Source organism: Pezoporus occidentalis, unplaced genomic scaffold, assembly GCF_034315485.1.
Source record: "Pezoporus occidentalis ecotype Australia unplaced genomic scaffold, CSIRO_AGI_Poc_V1 ctg8, whole genome shotgun sequence".
Taxonomy (NCBI): domain Eukaryota; kingdom Metazoa; phylum Chordata; class Aves; order Psittaciformes; family Psittacidae; genus Pezoporus; species Pezoporus occidentalis.
The window spans coordinates 13,465,549-13,487,756 of record NW_026916158.1 but is presented as its reverse complement, the minus strand read 5'-3'; the positions used below and the strand labels follow the sequence as shown (position 1 = coordinate 13,487,756).

At 41.3% G+C, this 22,208-nt stretch overlaps 2 protein-coding genes across 15 annotated transcripts in view; one reads left to right on the top strand and one right to left on the bottom strand.

The window, feature by feature from the left end:
• Positions 1–22,208, top strand: part of MCF2L2 (MCF.2 cell line derived transforming sequence-like 2) — a 186,268-nt gene that overhangs the window by 92,698 nt on the left and 71,362 nt on the right. The window lies entirely within an intron of this gene.
• On the bottom strand, positions 469–21,963 carry B3GNT5 (UDP-GlcNAc:betaGal beta-1,3-N-acetylglucosaminyltransferase 5). Of its 6 annotated transcripts, none has more exons than XM_062603133.1 (3): positions 21,685–21,963; positions 21,211–21,494; positions 469–4,927 (listed from the first exon to the last, which is right to left on the bottom strand). In XM_062603133.1, the coding sequence occupies exon 3, from the start codon at positions 4,599–4,601 to the stop codon at positions 3,477–3,479; it is 1,125 nt and encodes a 374-aa protein (XP_062459117.1). In that variant the 5' UTR covers positions 4,602–4,927; positions 21,211–21,494; positions 21,685–21,963; the 3' UTR covers positions 469–3,476. The 6 variants fall into 6 exon arrangements, with proteins under 6 accessions (XP_062459117.1, XP_062459118.1, XP_062459116.1 ...); XM_062603134.1 differs by having other exon boundaries at positions 21,211–21,382; XM_062603132.1 differs by lacking the exon at positions 21,211–21,494 and adding an exon at positions 6,548–6,642.

Genomic DNA, 22,208 nt, shown 5'->3' with positions numbered 1-22,208 from the left:
GCAGGCACATACAAAAATGCAACTTATTACTATCTGAATTTAATCGCACCCTATGAAATTACTATGACTGGTCTCCAAACCATCAGCTACTTTCAAAAGGTGCAAGCTGTGATCTGAAATAGAAGTTATTTAGATAGATACACATCTCTTGAGGAATGATTACAGGAAGAGAACATACAACTTTGGAGTTAATATTAACAAGTAAAGCTTCTAATATCTGGAGGTTTTACACAACTTTAGACCTAGAAACTTGGTAAACAATTTTTTGACCTGTCTCTTTTCTCAAGAACACTTCCTTCACCTTTTGTTCTACAAAAGGTTTGATTCAAGGCAGAATAGAAAGCAAGCAGGGGAAAGGAGGGGGGAAAGCAGTTTGAAATCCTCTAACAAGAGGGATCTCAGAATAGCATTTCAGCACATCAGAGGTAAGCCTGTCAGTTACAAAGAAAGCAACAAGAGATATTTACCTTTGTTTTGTTGTTTTGTTCTTTAAAAGAAATGTCTGTTTATTCAAAACAAGTTTTACAAAACAATTGTCTTTTGGTGGTACAGAGTTTAAGAATAAAGTTTAAGAATAAATATTGAATATTTTGTATAAAAATTAGTAATATCAAAGGGAAACTGACGCAAACCAAACAAACAGGTAAAAAAATAGCATTAAATATGCTGTGCAACAATGTCAGACACAATGAGGAGTGACCATTCAGGCTGATAACAGTTTTATTTGCAGAAGTAAAACCTGACAGCCCTGCATTGGAGCACCGAGACTATTGTTAAAAAAGGTTCCAGATAAAGGTGTACAAATCTTAAGTCAAAGTTTAGAACCAGAAAATAAGAAGTTTTCTAGCATCTCCAGTTTTTGAAAAGGAGCGCCTTCATGCTTTCTTTTTTATTCAGCAAGCAACTTCTTTTCACTGCAGCAAAAGAAATGCATACTACAAACACCAAGGCTCTTTTAAGATTAAGAAGCAACTTAAAAGTCAAACCAGCTGTAAACTGAAGTATTTCAATGGTCAAAAGGAACTTTTAGATAATGGCAAACAACATTAATCAGTGTTTTAAATGTTAGTTAATTTAAGCTACTTAAAACTTACTTTACCTTTGCCTGTGTGAGTGAAAACAATAAATACCAACACATAGTTATGCTGGAAAAAAATGTAGTCTTAATAGACCATTTTGATTGCAATACTGCATATGAAGACCCTCTTTCCATACATTGAACAGGGTGGCTTTTTCTAGCTGGGCATTTTGCTGTGCAGCCTAACTTAAATGGCTCACAACAGGTCAGAGATCTGATGAAGCAGCTTCCCTTCAGTACAGAATACTACTTTTTCTATATGTGGATTTAATTCTCTATAAGCCAACAGGTTATATACATCTAGGGTTGTCTTGGGGGGGTTGTTGTTGAGTGTGGGTTTTGGTGTTTTGGGTTTTGTTTGTGGTGGTTTTTTTTTTTAGTACTGTAATCAATCTGTTTAGGCAACAACAGGAGCTGGATTTGTTCTTTCTGAAGTACAGCTGTTAAATTCTTCAGTCATTCCAACACTGATGATGTATCTCGGGGCTCTTTATATACCCAACATTTGGGTCCAGTTAGGATTCTTATTCTTTTCCTTCTGGAAAACCAGTTATAGAAAGTTACATATTTCACTTCATTCCAATAGCTACCTACCATCCATCTGAAACGGCAGCCTAGAGAACAGTCAGCAAGCTCAATCCTGGATTCTGTCTATGCTAACATGTACCATTAGCTTTTCAAACCATTAAAACCTGCAGCAGAGCTCAAGAACAGTAGTGATCATTTAAACGAAGTTTATTACTCGCAGCTTAAAGCTGCCAGGTCTTGTATAGCTGTTCAACAGTAAAGTCAGAAGACACAGATCAGTAATGCACACAGTGAGAAACTTCAGGCAGAAGGAAAAGGCTAGTCTTAGACCAAAAGCAAGTAGTATTGCTTCTGTGATTAGTATATTTCAAACAGAGGCTTGATAATTTGTGAGCTTTTGCATTGTCATTGCTCTGCTGATGAACTTGACTCAGTCAAGCATTCAGAAGTAGTTCCCCACTAAAACTTGTTCCCATCAAATAAATCAGTTCACAAGCAGTACCTGACTGCACCTTGTGTGAGCTGTGTCTACTCCAGGAACAGCTACCACAGGTTTGGCAATTAACAGCTAAAATACCTATCCTGAGAGTCCGTGAAAACACCATTAGTGAGCTATACGAGAAAAGACTGCAGACATGCTAGAACTTTGGTTCTCTGCAATATTTATATGGCACCACGGTATAATTTATAATAGTTGACGTTTGAATATCACTTAGTTCTAGCCCAATTTACAACACAGAGGTGTTCTGTTCCTCATGCAGGTGATACTACCATTGAAACATATTCAAGATACAGTGGGTTGTGGACACAAACTACCCTGACATGTTAAAGCCGGTCTTGTACTTAAGACTCCAGGAGAAGTATTTTAGTGATTTTGATTTGTGTACTGAATTTCTGTGGATCACCATTTCCTTACCCCTTCACTGTGAAGTCAAAATTTGTGCAGAAAATACTGTCTCTCTTTGTTAGTGCAAGCATGACATTTTGCCTTTTAAAGTTTTTAACAGTTCTAAATTAGCTATAAGTAACATTGTCAGGGACTTCTGCTAACTTTTTAGTACCATGAGTACTGGAAAACAGAAGCATTGTTAAAAGGAAACTCATTTAGCTTATTTGCTTATTAACAATTGGACTGTTTAAATATACTGCTTCAGTTTTCAGAAGGCAGAAAGATTAGCAAAACCAGCTACATGGAGTAATATTTTTATTTTTTCAAGTTCTAAAGGAAGCTCCTTTGTTAAAACAACCAAGTGAGAGGGCACTCAAACACTGTTTCCCTATTTCAAAGGTTTAGGGAGCTTTGAGAAAAAGACTGTATCAGGTCTTCACTTCTAGCACTCACTGTCAGTTATGCAGGTCTAGACTTACTTTCTGTGAAGCATGGAGAAATGGTGAATATTTGTAGTATTTTGCCTTAAACTACTGCAAGTCTCATTCATCAAGTCAGTTCTACTTTCCTTGTGTTTTAAAATGTCTATCCCATTTTGTTGTAGCAGACTTTTATCATGTGCCTTAGTTCACATAGCTTTACTGACAAAAACAGTTCACATAGCTTTACTGACAAAAGGCTTACTGACAAGTTCAAAGTAACACATTTTCACCATGCATGTCAAAGTGTAGAAGTCAAGCCCATTATAGTTATTTAATCCAGACTTGCACCCCTTGAACAGTGTAAAAAACCAGGCTACAATGTAAAAAGTTGCAGTATAATAGGAGAGCTATTCCAGTAAGTTTCTGGATAGAATTTAGGACCATCTTCCCTCCCCACCCCATTCACATGTGAATTTTACCTCTTTATCTTTTGAATAAACAGCTAAAAAGTCGTTGCTCTGTTTTGGCTCAGTGGATCTTCAACACAGATATTCAAGTATTAAGCAAATGCAGCTGAACAAGGATATGTGTCCTCATAGTATAGTTTACAGAGAAGCATTATATTGACTATCCTGCAGTATATTCTACCCCAAATTCCTGAAGAGAACTTTTTAACTTTAGGATCTGTAGCCTGCTTCCATAGCTGTTGAAGATCATATACATGTCCATGAGATGTCATCATTTTGTTATAAATGCAGGGATGATATGGAGCCTTTCCTTCCCCAGAAAAAAATACATGATGTTGTGGTACAATTCCCATTTTATTGGCACAGAGACCCATGAAAACATCATCTATATAAAGACTTGTATTGAGAGTCAATGAAGCCTCATATACTTTAGCTGCTACATCATTTGATATTACATATGCAGCTCCTGCTGTGTAGTCAGGGTAAGAGGGCCACTGGTACATTTCATATGGAACATAGTATTTGCTACTCTTGTCTCTTACGGGAGGGGATCCGCGATGGACACGACCAATCCAGAGATCTTGAACACCCATTTGCGCTAGACTTTGGAGATAAGCAACAAGATTTGGCATATGGATAAAGATATCATCATCTGCAGACATAATGAACCTGGCATGAGGACAGTAGGCATTCACCCAGCTAAACTGCAATAGCAATTTAAGAGTAAGGTTGTGAAAAGTATCCAAGAAGTCTTGCTGAATCAAATCATTGTATTTCTGGTCTTCCAGCCAAAGTTCTCTTAGCAGCAGGTGATCTGTTGGTCGTCCTAAAGCAAAGAGAGTTTTAATGGTGGCATTAAGTTTAGAACGAACATACTTCTCATTTCCCCAAGTTTGTCTAATTGCATCTCTCCGATGACGGTTTTCAGGAGAAGTCTTCACAAACAATAGGAGAAGGACATCCTGCTGCTGACATTTCCCTCTGTGGTTGATCAAGTACTGGTAGCTTGACACTCTGTCCAAGTTATCCCTGTTGATAGACAGGCTGTCATTCACAAAATGGTAGCTATTTATGAGGTATCTGTATGAATAGGACTTCATATGGCTCACAATGTGATTATCAAATGGTCCCCAAAAAATCATGAGACACAGTATGAAGCACGTGGCAAATATCTGCAAAAAATGGCATTTTCTGACTCTTCTGGGACTAACAAACATTCTGATGCAGTTTCTATAATCCTTATTCTTGTTCAGGATCAGTTTTCACAGTGCTTGTGTTTCAGTTTAAGAGCACAGTGTCACCCCTTCAAGATAAGTGTCCATTGTAAGGCATGTTGTCTTTCATTCAGCATCCTTGCAAAGCCAGCTTTGTTCGCAAGTCATCTTTCCCCAAGAATGTTTTTCTTTGACTGAAAGAATGCAGACAGTTTTGAAAGATGAGACTTGTAGATGAGTATTTTCCCTTTGGGCATCTTGAGGTGAACACCACTGTTCTGATCAGATCTTCTCATGTGTTTGTCTCCATGAAGATGAATACCTACCAACTGTAAGGAGGTGGGAGAGGAGAAAAGTTTTAGTGAGATGTCATTAACACATTAGATTTTAGGCTTGGTCATGGAACTGAGATGACTACTCAGACACTCCCCACCACCACCCACGCCTACAAATAAGCCTGGCAGCACGTTAGAGGTTGTCAGTGGCACAGAGCAAGCTTGCAGGAGATTGTCGAAGGAGGACCTGACGCAGAGGCTTCGGTTCTGCACAAGGAGCTCCTTCTTAGAAAAACCCACTGCCACTAACCAACGGATGACAACATTTTGTTTTCACTCCTCTAAACTCGGAAGGAGGACACACCCTACAGATGACCGAGTTTACAAGTTGTCTTTGGGCGGCCTATTTGGCAGCAAGACCCACGCAGAGATGTCGGACTGCTCCTGGATGCGGGAGCCCCCAGAGGGCTTCACCTCCCTCACCCCTACCGCCCACCCGGCGAGCAGGGTCCAGTCCCGAGGAGAAGGCAGCCAAGCCGCGCAGCCCTCGCTCCGGCCTCGCTGCAGGCCGCGCGGCGCAGGTCGGGCAGGGCCGCCCGTGCCCCGGCTCCTTCCTGAGGGAAGGCGCCGCCTACACGTCTCCTCTTCTCCCGTATCGGTGCTCGCTGCCCCGGCCGTGGCAGCACCCAGGGCGGCACTGCTCCCCTGCCTCGACCCCGCCGGCAGGGCTGTGGAAGGGAAGCAGCCGTGTGACTAACACGGCCAGCAGACAGGGACTGTCTGTAACCCGAGCTGTAGTGAAGAGGTCAGTTTTGCAGTAAGCTGTACCAGACTCTTCAGGTAGGCATCCCTCTGTCACAGACACAATTATGAACATCAGACAGCTAGCGATGCAGCACTGCCATCTCTGCTACCAGCTAGTTCTTAGTGAAGTATCCAAAGCACAAAAAGCCACCCAAATCCAGCCTTCTCACCCCACATTTTGTAAAATTCAGTTCCTGTAGCTCGTTGTCTCTCCTATCAATAAACAAGAACAGCCTGAAGTAGAGCATGCTTCCAGTCAGGCAAGAAATGTCAGACTAGCAGCATAAAAAATAATGGCACCCCACAAGCTAAGCACCTCTAAGACAAAAACACAACCCCCAAAGCAAGAGAACAAAAGCTACCATTATTACATTTGAAGTCACATGCAACACATTTTGAAACTGTTTTACCCATTTGAAGTCTTGCAACTAGATAGCATGATGAGACTGCAACAGACTATAGAGATAAGAAAACTTAGAGCAATCGTGTGATGTAGTTATCTACCACAGGGAGAGGACTGCCTTCTCAAAATGGAAACCATGCAATGGTGCAATTGAGGATTGCAGATTATAGTGCACAACAGAAAAGCTGTACGGACAGTTTGGTGAATAAAAGTCAGCACTTTTTATAGTATCAATTGAAACCCTTTTTTATTTTGAAAACAGGAAGTTAAACAATGCACCCCAGAGTTATCAACTCAGCAACTTTATAACACAGTGCTATTGCAAAGCTTACTCTTGCAGATGAGATGCAAACAAACTTCAGTATTTCAGGAATCCAGACATTTCATAGCTCCTTTTGGAGGAGTGGATCTGAAGATACCCACTAACTTCCTGAGAATGAGGATAAGTTCTGGTTTCCCCCTCCAACTTGTGTGCTCATTTCCAAACATCTGTACTCTGCATGAAGTTGGCCAGTTAGCACAAATGCTGCAGCATCATCTCCCCCAGTTACATTTACAAAGTCTAAAAAAAAAAAAAGCTCAACCTCCATGATAGCTTAAAAGCAGCTGTCTGACTTTTCTGAAAGTAAAGGGAGCAGGAGGAAAATCTATTTAACCACTTGAAGCAAAGTTTACCTTGGTAAACACAGGATTACACCAAAGAACTATTTTAGATTACACTTGGCTAAGGTGTTTTGGCAACAGTCTGCAATTGCCCATGTCATCTAGTAAAAGCAGCATTTAATGCCACAAAGTGACAGAGGTCACTGAAGACTAGCAGTGAAACTAACCTACATGACAGTTATTGCCACTAGGTAACAATAAAAGTCCCCAGGTGGGGGGAGAGAAAGGAGGGGAAGCACCCCCCCCCAAAAAAAAAAAAGCTAATCAAAAAAACCTCACCAAAACCCAAACCACCCCACCAATAACCAAACCATCAGAAACCCAGCTTTAATTATGGAACAGGTATCAGGGGACAAGAGATACACACAGACTGAGTTTTCTGCTCCCTAGCACCCCAATCCCTGGAAGTCAGGGATGCTGGGGAGAAAACTTAAGCTTTTGCTTGAAGAAAAAGCAAGCCATAAAGTCAACTGACTGAAGGCTGGATCAGTCTGGTCTGTCATTTCCTTACTCTAGTTCAAGAGAATTAGATCACTCTTTAGTGGAGAGAAGTTCAGAATCCTCTTCCGAAACATACCTCTCAGTTAAAACTTTAAATTGCTGTTTTATAATGTATATATATAGATGAGCAATACTGATGAAATTTGAGGAAGCCTATACCTACCTGCCCATCTCCCTCAAAAAAAGCCCGAAGACTGGCATTGAAGGTGTCTACGCACAAATAGTCTCTTTCATTTTCAGAATTTTTTATAGCCCATTTGCAACACACATCCTTTGTGCTTAGTCATGCCCCTATCCCTTAGGAAGGGAACAGAGTCACCATAGGAGCTATTCATTGCCAGCTGATTCTCATAACTGAGGAAGAAAAAACCCACCCACACCACCAAACACACCAATACATTCTAGCAAGAGAAAGCATGGTGGAACAGAGATAAAAACATGCTTGATGGTCATTTTTCTGACCATAATTAAGGTGTTTTGCCACTTGGCATGCATTTGCTTGCTTATGGCTTGGAAGCTTTTAGATTCAGTCTAAGATTGGAGAGAGAGTGGGAGAGCAAAGTACCCATACACAGTTTCTATAGCTGCCTTCCTTGCCCGTAGATTTAAGATTCACAACTGCATGAAGTCTTTCCCCAGCTGCAAGAACTGCAAGCTTTTCTTCACCCTGCAGCAATCCTACTGTTCCCTAAACAAGTTTGTTATTTAACCTTTTGGTATTTCCACAAACATTACTTTCATTTTAATGTAGCAAATATTTACAATTCTGTACTTTGCATTCAGCATATATTTTGGGATGAAAGTGAAGCTAGCACAGTTTGTTATGCAAACTCCAGAGTCTGTAGAGTGACCACTGCAGAAAAGCAAATCTTTCAGGGAGCTACTTTCAATGTTCACGGCAGTCAATATTCGAAAAAAAAAGTCAGTTTTAAGTTAATTTCAGGGTAGAACAGTTTTGGAAAGTCCACTGAGGAGAGGCAGACAACAGAGGCCCTAAAGAAACTTAAAGACACTTCAAATGTGAAAAACCAGAGACAGACCCTCATGGGAAGAACCATGAAGAGGCAATAAAAAGACACTCCAACATGGGGTTTTTTTTCCAACTACCACCACTCTGATAAAACCTAAACCTGAGAAAGAACAACTAAGATTGCCCAGAGGGAACACACTAACTCTCTGCTTCAAATTTTCTCATGTAGTATGATACACAGGCTGCGCTTCAATTAATTTGTAATAGATTTTATATATATATATATACACACACACACACATACATATATATTTCATTCCTTCTGCCTCAGACAGAAGATAAGTTCAGATCACAAGCAGCTTTCCCAGGCAGTGCAGGATATTCCAGGAAACACTATTTTAAATAGAACCAGTTTATCCTATCATCTTGTAGCAACCATCCCTTTCATATCAACCACTCTTAGATAAAGAGAGCTCGGAAGATATACAAGAAGGAACACCTCAAACATTGCCTAGTTTCAAACATCAGTCATCTAAAGAACTGCTGAATCTCTTGTGTCTATATCTTGTTGGCTGTATCAAACAACCACTTAGTTTAAGGATGCAATTCTATGTGCTTGTTGAGATCAATCAGAAGCTTACTGCTGTCAATTTGGATCTCTCTCTTTTCCAGCCCTGCCCTCTCATCCTCACCGCATAGACCTTTTACAGCTTGCAATGGCTCTGGAGCTTATGTGGTTGCTCAATGAGCCAATCAACAGCTTATCGAAACCTCTTCCCTTCAAAAGCAGCTTGCTGAAACCCTGAAGTATCAGAACTGATACTTGGTTGATTCAGGTCAAGCTGTTATCTAGAGCCTAACCTAAATGCACAACAGGACTCGAGGATTTCCTTTGTAGAATGAGATGTAATACACATTGCGTCTAAAGCTTTCGGTCTTTTAAGTTCTTAGGCTAACAGGCTGTGTATTACTACAGAAAATTTGAAGTCTTAGGACAGGCTTTTGGGCTAAAGTTAGGATATTCCTGTCACATGAGCTACTCCAGATCAGCTTGTTTGATATGGAGTAGGATGTCCAGGTAAGAAGGCACGTTGCAGAGATGCTCTATCCTGCTGCAAGACTTCAGATGTCACATGAACCTAAGCTGCAATACCACTTCTACAGCATTAATGAAATGTGCCCACAGAGGTGACAGAGAAGCAGACACACTTCAGTTAAAGCTGCAGGGATGAAGATTAGCCCTACCTGGATTTAAATTCAGACAGTTCTGTCAAGCCTAGTGTAACAAAGAAGCAATCCTGAAAAGAGCAGGTTGGATTTTCCTGAAGCTTTGAAAAGCTGTTTAGAAAGGAGCTATAGGGTTCAAAGAATGCATGTTTTGGCAGATTTGAGAGTTTTAAGTAGAGCTTTTTTTTTTTTTTTTGCTATGTTCGGTTTCTGAGCAATTTAAACAGTTACAATTCCTATGAAATGGAACTCTTCATCTCCAGCAGTACTGATTTATGTACTGCTTACACACCAAAAGACCAAAGGAAATCTAGTCCAGTTAGCACATCAAATAAGCCATCAAAACACAAAATTACATGTTTATCAAGATTTTCTCTTCCAACTGACTAATTAAAGGGTAAGAAAGTATGTGCCTAAGTTAATGGGAGCAAAGCCTGGATGGACATTGCTGCTTACAGCTTTAGCTACAAGAGCTACAACCCAGGCTCTTCTGACCATTTTCCCATTGCTGACATATGCCTTCACATGTCATGCTGTAATCTCTACCCTGGCCTGTGTCCTCCTCCTGCACTCGCCAGTATCTGAAGAAACTTTATATATAATAAGTTGATTTGAAACTAATCTTCAGGTTCCTCTTATACATAAACTGTCTCACAAAAGAGGCCTGAACAGAACACTGAGCAAGTTACACCCCTGACACTTCTAGGATTTCCTGCCATAGTGACAGAAGTTAATTTTAGGGAAAAAAGGGTACTTAGCCAACTAAGCCTTCATTTGTAGTTTGCAAACACCAAGATGGAAAGAGAGCACAAGCACAGAGCCTGCAAAGAAAATAATTTCAAGTAATATCAAAACTTCCACTGTTACACCTTGCTCTGTACAAAACTGGTGAGAAATGGAAGGCAAAGTGGACAGATATCCTGTAGGGAAATATAGTCAAAATGACAATGGGGTTAAAAAGGAAAAAAGAAAATCTAATGCTATAAAGATCTATGGAAAGTTTAGAGTCAGATCACAGATGTTGCACTAATAAGGAACATTTATGCAGGGAGGGCTGACAGTAGCTTTCAAAATGGCTTCAAGAACATTTAACCCATATTCTGCATTCTCATATTTGATTGCAAGTTCTTTAGCAACTTGCAGACAGGGTACAGTTTCCTGGGATGGTAGAATCAGCATTCTTGGAGACTTTTTATGCATGTGTTGAGGTCTTCTTAGATTGCACAGACACCCGATTTTCTGAAGGTGAACACCAAACACCTTCCAAAACATGAACTCCCGAAATGATTCTGAGGTTGCTCCATTAAGAGCAATCCCCTTATTAAAAAGGCCAACCCTCACCCCCCACAAAAAAAACAAACAAACAAAAAACAACCAATAATACAACAAAAAAAAAACTTCATACCCCCCCCCCCAAAAAAAAAAAAAAAAAAAAGAAAGAAAAGAAACAGAACCAAAAAACCAACCAACCAACGAAAAACAAAACCAACCCAAAATGACATTGAAATACAGCACTTTCGCCAGGGAAGCTTCGTATCAGAAATAACTACAGTAGCAAAAGTATGACGTTGAAAGCTGTAACCTGTTGATGCTTCTCATTGATATGTAACACTTCTAAGTGCTGGCGCAACCTCTGAAGCGTTCTTTGTTTGAAGGACAGCAGAGCATTAGATGGCAATTGAATAAAGCACTTCAACTCCTTCAGGGCTGGAAGCAGAATCTCTGCCAGGAAATAGCTAGCTGCCAGCAGAGATGTTAGAGAGGGTTTGCACTTGCTGTAACTACTGGGTGGAAATGGAGAGGGGAAACTTAAGAAATCACTCCAAAATGAGCAGTAAGCTTTCCAGCTGCTATAGGCAAATATAACTGGAGACATCTGCCAGAAAGGCCAGACTTGCCTTGTTATATTGTTTTCATCAGATTAGTCCCTTGAAATAACTATTGTGCAGGTAGCAGGAGCAGAGCAGAATCACATCTTTGAAGCACCAATCTATCTATATTTAGACTGCAATTTTCAGTTGATTTAACCTAGGATATTCACTGTGGACTCTTCCCCATACAAGCTAGAAGGGAGGACTGCATTTTCCATAATGAAAGACTCCAAAATATGAGTCATTTAGTTCAAGGGATTCTGCACAAAATGCACAATCACCAACATGAAGTTCTTTGCTTTGTGTTCAGCAGATTGGGTTAAAAAAGACAATTCTTTATACTGACATTAATGATAATATTCCAAAGTTTCAGAGTCTGGCAGTGACATGATTGAGTTCGCATGCCCTCATTTTCTGAGTAACCAAGTTCTTAACTTCCATGCAGACAAGTCAGAGCTCTAAAACACAGCTACAATGGCTGTAATGGTACCGATTGTACAACCCATTGCATTTGTTTCAGCAGATGCCAGTGATGAACTCTAATGCTATGCTGAACAGCAGTCTGCATTTATGTAAGATCACTTTTACAGTGCCAGTATTTAAAGACATGCCAAATTGGTATATGTCCCTTTCAACTCCCATGTACTAAGGCAAAAGCATGTGGCAAAGAGGCAGAGAATATTAGCTGCAACTGTTAATGTTACCCTGTCAGGTGTCGATGGCAGAGTTTAAGTATCAAAACCAGTTGCACAGCACCAGTTTTTCTGCTTCTGAGTGAGACTTCAGTCAGCACTTTTTATAGCCTCCAGAAAGCCTCCCACCCTCCAATTTTATAGTAAATAATTTCTGTTCCTATTTGGAACCTTATCTGGAAGCTTGTACAAGTGGTACAAGGAATTTTCTAGTGACTATATATCACTTAATCTCAGAATATTGTAAGTACACCTTGCCTGCAAAAGTGGGTAAGGCATTACAAAAAGGGCTAGCTTGCTACTGCTTTCTATCCCACATTAGTGTATTCACCTCTCTACAAAAGTGTATTCCTGACAACCTTGCAAGAAGGACATCCTGTTACACATGGTAGCTTTGAGCTGAAGACTGACCAAAACTGAAGGTTGAAGAAAATGCTTTTCCCCATATTAGAGAAAGCAATTGCGAAATATCAAGCAGTTAAGGATCCAGTCCAAAGCTCAACACTGGTAGAGAAGAAAATGCAAATCCTCTAATTACACATTAATGCTGAATCCCTGTTTCATAGCATGTTAGCATTGAAGAGCTACAACATCAGAGCCTCACCCAATCAGTAATTCTTTCAGCTGCCTGTTCTAAGTAAGCCCGTTCAAACATTTATTTGCAGCTAGATCGAAAGATGTTATGTCCTGCCTCTTTTCCCCACAAACCTGAAGTGATTTCTGTTCCACTCTACAGGCCACACCTGAAGATCAAGCTCAACAACTATCTGAGGCAGACTTTTTCCATGCTAACTGCCAAACTAAGAGAGGAAGTCAAATTTAAGACTGACACACCAATGGCAAGACTAGTTTAAGCTGCCTTTCTGTGGGGCCTCACTTTAAAAGTTGTTTTGCTTAGTTAGAATACTTTAAAAAAAAAACCAACAAAAACGACAACAAAAAACAAACAACAAACCAGTGGGTTAGAAAGTGTATAAAGGATTCATTTAAACAAAAGGCTAACACTTGTACTATGGCTCTTTCTAAATCAGCCTAGACTTTTCTGTCCTAGTTCCATGTTTTAAGTTTTTCATTCCAGAACAAAATATTCTCTCATCTACTCTCCAGTCTATTTCTCTTCCTCAGACAATCCTCTAGCCTGTGATCCAAATTCAGCATCAAATTCAAGACAGATATCCCATATTGCAGCAAAAGTTTACAGTTAAAATTTGGATGTTACATGCATCAATATTATGGCACTAAGGCAGGAAGACTGACTAATGGCATGTTCAATTTTAGATTAGAAAGTAGGTTTCTGTTCTTTTTTCTTCTTTCAGTTAGACCAATGATGATAAAACCTGTTGCAATTAAAGTCAAGACAAATGCTGGTTAACTTACAGGCTACAGGAACTGGTGGGGTTTTTTAGTGTTGTTAGACTAGCTGTCTCCAGATTTAAGTTAGCACAGATAAGAGATATGTGAACTCATGAATCCACAGAGTATCATCCCATCTAGTCTTTGCAAATTGGCTCAGCTGAATAAACTTTCCTCTCTCTCAAGCATGGCTCATCAACCTTAGCCAAGTATCATGCAGGCTTCCATCCAGACACCATTTATACTATGTATACAACTGAGCAAAGTCCTGGATCACACCTTTTTGCCTCAAATTTTTTTCCTCCAGTAATTTATGTTCCCAAAGCTGTAAGTAGGGACATGGGAGACAAGCCTGCAGGTTTACTTGTCTACCTGCAAACCACATACACAAGATTTGGAGGAAGCTGGGCTGCAAAACACTAGTGCTGGTTCCCATACTAATAATACCTGATCAGTAAGAGCCAACATCACTTTTGTTAAAAACTTTTTCACTAAGGTGACCCAAGTCATGAAGTCAGGAACACTGCCTAGTTTTCAGTTCTTTATACACCATCATAGAAATTAAGGAGCAAATCAGGTCCCAGTCCTATGCAGAGGGACTCCAGACAGTACAGACTAATTTTGTCTATGTCAGAGAAGTACCCAGGTCTTCAATTTCAAGGCCATGCTTTCCCCACCATATATACACACTAAGCAAGCACAAGGCGTAATGCTAGACTGAATCTACCATGTACACAGATGTACCTTAGCAAATCACACACCTACACTCAAAGGCTTCCTAGTAATTTAAGATACTCCTCTTAAAGCAAGTATAGGATCAACCTAGAAAAGAAGCAGCTCTTCGGAGAAAACCAATACTTCTATCAATATCTAAGAAAGCATCTGCATATACAATGAAATTTCAAAGATAACTTTTCTGATGAGGGAAAAATTATGAGCAAGAGAATGTCCTTAAGATGACCCCCTAATGCCTCATCAACCCCACAGAGGTAGTAGAGCTGCCATTGCCACAACACTTCAAAACTCTCCTCTTGAGATCAAGAGCAAGTATTGCTTAAACCACTTCATTGTCCCATACACCCACAGATCTACAAGCACTTAAGAACAGATAGGCATGGCACACCCTGTTCCCTTTTCCCTCAGCACATAACAGAATTATACCTTGTTCATTCTCACCCCCTCCTGTTCAGTGCTATGCATAGCTGCTAGCAGCTCTTAAACTGGAGATAATGTACTCTACTAGGGGCTGATGGAAGAGAAGAGTTATTAAGAATCCTGTCTGCTTTTTGGATAATCTCATCTGGTGCGTTGTCCTCTTTTATTAATAGGAAATTCATCTATTTGAATCGAGCAAGCAGTCTATCTGACCATGTGTTCACTTCTTGTTTAGTATTCATACTTCAGTTATTTTCTTAAGAGATTTATTCCCATTTGGAGTATTTCAGCAGTAATTTGCTAAAACTGTTTCAAAACATGGAGGTGCAGTGTAAAAGTGAAGTATATATTTATACACTATTTAAACACTATTTTTCTATAGAAGCATGCAGTACTAGTCATTCGTGGTACACCAACAGAAGTTAAAGAACTTACCTTTTTAATTAATTAAAAGTTACATAAATAGCACCTTGAATTAAAGAGTCACTCTAACTTTAGGCAAATCGTCATCTAGAATTAGCAAACACAAACTGTCCATTTCTCCCAAGTACTAACTTCCAGACTGCAATTCTTAAAGCATTCACACAGTCTTCACTGGCATGGGAAAGCCCCAAATAGTTTTAAGTTGAAACTGAATAAACATGCTAGAAGCATTATGTTAGGACATATGGGTAGCTTGAGTAAAATCAAACTTCTCTCAAACAGATACCATTCAAAACTGTTTAGTTCATGCTCTCCAATCTATCTCTGTCAAAGATACCACTTTCTGGGGAGTAACTAAGTTTTGGGGAGAGATTTAAAGAAAGCAACAAAGGAAACTGCTAAAGCCAAGTGTAGTGGAAGACCTGGCGACCAAAAAAAGACTAAGAGTAGAATGTTTTCTGTATTTGCAACAGCTGCTGACAGAAGCCACCACCTTCTAGCACTTCCATAAGATCTGGATTCATATGGCTAGCTAACCTTTTCCTTTAGCTCAGTAGTGAAGTGTTAAGCTAAGGTCTATTTCAATTATTTTATACCACTACATAAATTTCAAGGCTTTAACGTAGTTTTCACATTTTAAAAAGTTTAAGACAGTCAAATATTCCACATAAAGAGCTGTTGGTGCTTTGTAAATTTAAAAACAGATTCAATACAGAAGGCTTCTCCTATATTCATGTTGAGGGTGTCCGTGTTTGTTTCAAGCAAGACAGGAAGACATAAACATCTCATTTTTTTATGATAAAGTGGATTGAGAACCACCTCAACATATACAAAGGCACTGCAGATTGGCTGGAATAATAGCAGTGCAAGACTTTGTTTAAGCCTGTCTGCAAACTGGGTGGGATGAACTCCCTTAATCCTCTCTTACTTCTGTGGGAACCAAGAAGAATTTTAGCCTTTTATACAGCCTTTTCTGCAATGCAACAAGGCCAGGTATTGAACAGGAGGCACTTGTCTACTTTTCATTATTATGAAAACATGGCTTATAACAGAAAAGCAAAGAACCAAACCAACACCCCCTATATGCACTTAAGAGAAACATGACAGTACAGTAAGCGGTAGCAGTGAAGAACCATATCCTGCAATTTCTAGCTTACCACACTTGAAGTGTCCTGAGAGCTGCTAACAAATCACTGGCTGTAACAAGCCACAGAACAGAGGACTAAACAAGCAATTCCTCAGGCCTAGCTTCAAGATTCAAATCAGATAAGAAAAGTCAAACAAAGGAGCTGCAAAACACTCCCAACATATTTAATAAACAGTAAGATTTCTCTAAGACTAGAGTCTTTGTAAATTATGTGAAGGAGGCTTGTGCAATGGCATTTAACCAGAAGTACTTGCCTCAACCTGGGAGAAATGGATAGTAGGTCACACTAAAATGTGAAGAGCCAGTAAATACAGTGTTTTGATATATATAAGAATACATCTCATGTATGTATACACACACTTCTATACAAGATTAACATAAGGCCAAAATCTGAACTACGTACAGCACTAGCATACACAAAGCACCAGATTGAGAACTGCTGTGATGACAGTTTAGTGAAACAGAGTTAAAGAGAAACTACAAACAGAATTTATTGGGATACAGACCACAAAACACCCATATATGGATTCTAGAAGGAAGCTACAAAGATGGGAGCAGAACTTACAAGACAGGGATGACGTAAGGCAGGAGGAAGAACAAAAGCATCCATGAAAGAAGCTGCATCATTCTAGAAAGCTGAGGTTTAAGAACAATGCAATAGAAAGTCAGTACTTGTAATCTCCACAGGACTTTGCTCAGGTCTTCTGGACAAAGCAGCCAGAACCTTAGAAAGCAGTCTAAAGCATGATACACCTTTGCCACCCCATTATTCACTACAAGAGTTTCCTACTAATATATATAGTGAATAAATATTTTACAGGAAGTCAGGAAAGTTACAAGGAAGGGTTCAAAAAGCACTCTGTCTAGTCTCACCAATAAAAGACACAGATTATACATCCCAGTATACAGCACAAAGTGAAAGACTAATCTTTCTTTACTAAACCAAGCCAAGTAGAAGAAAATCTATCCACTTCTGTTTCTTTTTCCATGGAAAAAGATAAGTACATTCCATGAAAATAAAACATTAATTGAGGGCTGGGGAAGGGGCTGCAGTGGTGTATGTTGAGTAGCAGTTTAAAGAAGCAAAGCTGTAAGTTTCCTGCCCTAAGAAAAAAGGCCAGTTTAAGTCAATCAGCACAAGCCTCTTCAGGCCTCAGCAGAAGTGAAACTGGAAGAAACAGAAGTTTAAGGATATAGCAGGAAAAGATAATGTGAGCAGAAAGTGACTTACTGGGCCAACAGCAAGTTCAACTCAAAGCAGCTTTCCTCAGCTCTAAATAAAAAGGACCAGCTAAAATCCCCTCCTTTGCCATTACATCCCCAAGCACCTCCAACAGTGTGGCCTGTGTTAACAAAAGGGGTTCTTTATTCCAAAGTCGCTGCACCTGAGGTTGAGCTGCTTCACACAAGAGGTAACAGTGTATCTTCAGAACATGGCAGCATTCCTGGGAGCTTTGAGTGACCAAACATTTTATTCAAGTTTGAGACTACATCCAGCAACCTAGAGATGGTACTAGTCAAGCCTGACCTCATGAAATTGGTTTGCAGCAAGCAAACTTGGTCCGTACTACAAGGCAGGAACTCTTACAGTCTGTGGTCTTAGCAATGTATAAACATATGTCCCTCTTCAGCACTCCTTCATTTACAACCCTTTTGAAGTCATGTGTTCACAGGTTGTTTAAGCAGTCTTGGGATCTGCTAGATTTCCTGAGCTATTTGGGCATGTAGCAGCAGCATCTCCAAGCCACAATTCCATCTAAGTTTAAGATCAGACTATGCAGCAGGCAACAGGCAAACTTCAGGACCAGCACAGGTTCATTCTAAAAAGTTGCAATTCCAAAGCAAAAGAGGTCTTTCATCATTCCATTTCCATAATTTGGTGGTTTCCCCATTAACTGCAGAACTTAAGTTCAAAGATCCTTTTATAGCATTTCTCCCCTCTCTGCCAAGGGCAAAACTTACGAAAGAGAGGAAGCCTCTCAATTGTCCATGACTATTAGTGTAGTCTTTAAAGACTCAGGAATGCACAGATTCAGTTCAGGGTGAGGACAATTTCCTGAATATTGCTGAGATTCCAGACACACAGTGTCTCCTGTACCAGCTGAAACTACTGCCATCACTTCTGGCCAACCTGACAGAGGTGGACTATGCTGCTTTCCACTGGAACTGAAAGATTTGTGAGGTCTGCTGAATAATCAGATAGCCTCACTCAAGATGTGCATATCCTAGGAAGCTGAGGAAGGTACTTCATTAAACTCTGCAAGCACTGTATGGAAGGCAGAGCTGGTAGTGCCATGCTAATACATCACTTTCTGGTTCTCATCACTTTATTGCCAGTTGCAAGGCATAGCAGACCTACTACAGTAACAGCAGCTTCCCCAGACAAAAACCCCTCAGTACTTCCGTGCTCTCAGTAAGTGACATCTTCAAATTAAAGGATTACCTAGATAATTCCGCAGGCACAGACTTATAATGATGGGAGATGAGGATGTACAGTTGGTACATCCTAGATGCTGTAACACTGTAGATACACCGTAGATGCAAAATAACAGCAAACACAAGCCACTGGCATTTCAAATGCTAACTGATGTCTTGCAGGGTTTTCCACATGCTTCTCCCTAATCAGTAGGTGAATTACCATTCCCTGCTTCAGTACTCACTACTCCAGTTTGGCCAGATGTCAGAGAGACTGTCCCAACTGCTGCTTTGGGCAGCCGAGCAATCTGTTTGCTTCTCAATAATTTAGAAACTTAGAGGAAGCAGAAAGTGATCCAGGTTTGATTCATTCAATGAAAAAGAACTAGTAAGCAGAGAGTGCCAGTACATTTCTAAGCAGAGAAAAACAAAACCTTACCAGTAAAAAAAACCTACATTTTTACCAAGATACTGTATTTCTGTACATAATGGATATTGGGCTTCTGCGAAACTAGTTCTGTGCAGAATAACCAGGAACTCCCATAATAACAGAACAACACCCAGCTCTAGGTCCAACCTTCTGGAACACTGCTAGAATATTCCATGGCTGTCATTATCAACAGTCACTTAACATCTCCTGCCCAACAAGGAAAAGCTGGCATTTATCCTCTCTTAGATTACAACTATTTTCCCTTTTTAAAAATAATCTATGCTTTTGCTTAACCTCACCCTTTCCCCTTCCCTCTTTGGGGTGGAAAAGCGAGAACAAGACTGCATCATACAAAATAGATTTCAACAGTTCCACTAGTAGTTTTATTCAAAAAAATCACTTCACAGTACACACTGTAAAGCAGAGCACAGACCTTTATTGGTGCTAGGAGCACGTGGGGGTTCAAACCTCCATACACATCTCCAAAGCACAGTAAATTCCAGGGTTTCTTATACTTTACATTTTCATCTTGATATAATTTTACCTAAAGCATCTCTACGTACAATTTGGTAAGTTATATAACTGTAGTCCTCTTATCCTACCTCACACTTGGGTTAGGGCTGCAGTGACAGTCTATTGGTTACCTTTTAGCTTTCAACTGCTAATAGCTGGAACTACATGCTTAGTTCTTTGTTCAAACTGTTATCATATCTTACCATTAGGGATGCCCCTGTTTAGAAGCAACTTACAGAAGCAGATGCAAGCCATCTACAGGCCTGAATTCTAATGCATTGTTTGTTATGCTTCACCAGAAGGGCAGGTTCCCACCCTCAGAGGGGACCTCTGTTGAGCAAACATTCATGTGTCATGCTAAAAAGTAAAGTTATTTCAGCTAAAGCCTAATGGCTTGGTCTCAGTTTTAACACTACTGCCAAGAGATCCTCAGGCATAAGCCTCAGCAATCACTAGGTGAGGATGCTGCAGCACAAGAAAGCAGCATGTACTGAGTTATCCAGTACTTTACATAGCTGGAATAGAATGACAGGCTCTTCTTTTTTTTTGTCATTGCCTTATACTGGAGCTGCTTACATTAGAGTAAAGACAGTATTCCATCTCTACATAGTCCAAGATCTTGCTCGGAAGTAGTTAAAGCTGCTTCTCCCAGCGTTCTCTCAGGTGTCTCCTGTGCTCCCCACAGGGGGGTAAGCCAGCGATTCGCCCCTTTCCCCCGGGGTCCCGCCGCCGCCCCAGTCCCCAGCCAGAGCTCTCACAGCGCCCCACCCCCCACCCCCCCAACCTCTCCCCAAAACCTCTAAAACCCAGGCTTCCTTGTTTCCGCTCGAAAATACTCGGAAGCTCGCGCTGGTGGGGCTGGAGGTCTCTGTGTCCATGTCCCGCCCCCCGGCAGTCCCGAAATCGGCCCAAACCCACCGTTAGCCTTCTCCATCCGCATCCCCCGGAGCACCCGCCGAACCCAGGAGCAGCCTGGGAGGGGGGAAGGACCAGCTTCCAGCCAGGCGGGGGCACAAAGCGGGGCCCAGCCCCTAGCTCACCTCCCGCCGCTCCCCGCCGCCACCCTACAATTTGAAACTCCGCAGCCGGACGAAGAGCACAGACAAAAGAAGCCGTTTTCAGCGTTGCTTAGCGCGGTTTGAAAGCTTTCAGCAGCTCCCCCTTTCACCTAATGCGTTTTTCCAAGGCAAGTTTTATCTATGGAGTCCCCGAAAGACTGACAGAGGGCTGCTCCCGCGGGACGGCCGGCGGCCTGCATGCCGGCTTCCACCGGGGAGAGGAACTCCCGGCGGTAATAAGGGATCTAACTAAGCCAGGGCGGGAGGGTTGCCACAGTGCTTTCGGGGGTGCGTCCTCGTGTTGCAACCCAGGGCTGAGCGGAGAAGAAACTCCTGGCCGGATTTGCGAGTTTCTTGGGTGGGAACAGTTAAGGAAGAGCAATTAAAAAAAAAAAAATGCCACCCCCCCCCCCCCCCCCCCCCCCCCAAACCAAAACCCTTTTCCTGCAGGGAAGAAAAAAAAAAAAGACACTAAACAGGCACCCGGGAGGGCGATTAAACAAGAGGCGGGAGGAAACAGTACTGCTTTGAATGGGCTATTTCACCGCAATGCGCGGGTGGCCTCGAGTTTTCCCTCCACGGCTCAGGGGACTAGAAAGACCCTGAAAAGGCCACAAAAAAGCTTCTGAAGGTTTTTCGCCTGATCCAGCGTCCCCTTTTTCTAGTATATTTTTTTTTAATAATAAAATCGACCGCCAGACAATGATCATACCTTTGGGGGGAATCTGCTAGAAGGTTACACAAAACAGACAGTAGAACTTCACTGAAGCTTGGGTCTTGTTTATCACAGAAATTTGAAATCCCATGGCCCGTCAAACCCCTTCTTTAAGGCAGGCGCAAGGCAATCGCGCACGGAGTTAATGGATGCGGTCTGCACCAGAAACCTTTTAAACAAAGCAGCCAGAAAACTTGTTTGTTTAAAACATGGAACCGCAATTCCAGAAACTAGGATAAGTGAAACACCCTCCTTCCTGAACAGACCAGCCCTTACAACCTCTGAAGCCAAACAGAGAAGAGAAAAAAAAAAGCATTTAGAAAACCAGTATTTTCGCTTAAGTTTAAATTACCCAGGTGCTCGCTTTACACATAGCTGAGGAACGAACAACCCGGCTGCTCTGCGCAAGCGAACAAACTTTAAAAGCACGGGGAAAGGGGACAACACCCAGCACAGATTTATGTATCTCACCAAGAAAACCAGGCAGCGAGCTGCTTCTCCTCTGCTTGCTTTTTTTTTTTTTTTCTTACTTCCTTGGAGACAAGAAACCAGCCCAACCCGGGGCCGGCTCGCAGCATATGAGTTCCCTGGGCCCTGAGAGCCAATCGGCTCCTCCTCTCTTCTTTCCTCCTCCTTCTTCTCCTCCTACTGCTCTCCTCCCCTCCTTCCCTTCCTCCCCGGTTTAGCCCCGGATCCCGAGGTCTCCACAGGTGTCCCGCTGTCTGTAACTACCCTGCCGCCTGCGGCACTGGGTGTCTTCGGGATTATCCACACTCCCGGTGTGCCACGTGCAATCTTCTTTATCACGCTTCTCTCTCCCGAGGAGGTGGTGAGATTCCAGTGTGCTAGGTGGGGTAACTGTCTTGCAACGACACTCAAAAGCACTAGAAGTAATGTTTTTTAGCACTTCAGAAATCCTTACATGTTTAAAAATATCTTAGGCACACAATAAAAACTTACCGAACTGCTGCTCGAAGTGGCTAAGGTGCTAAAAT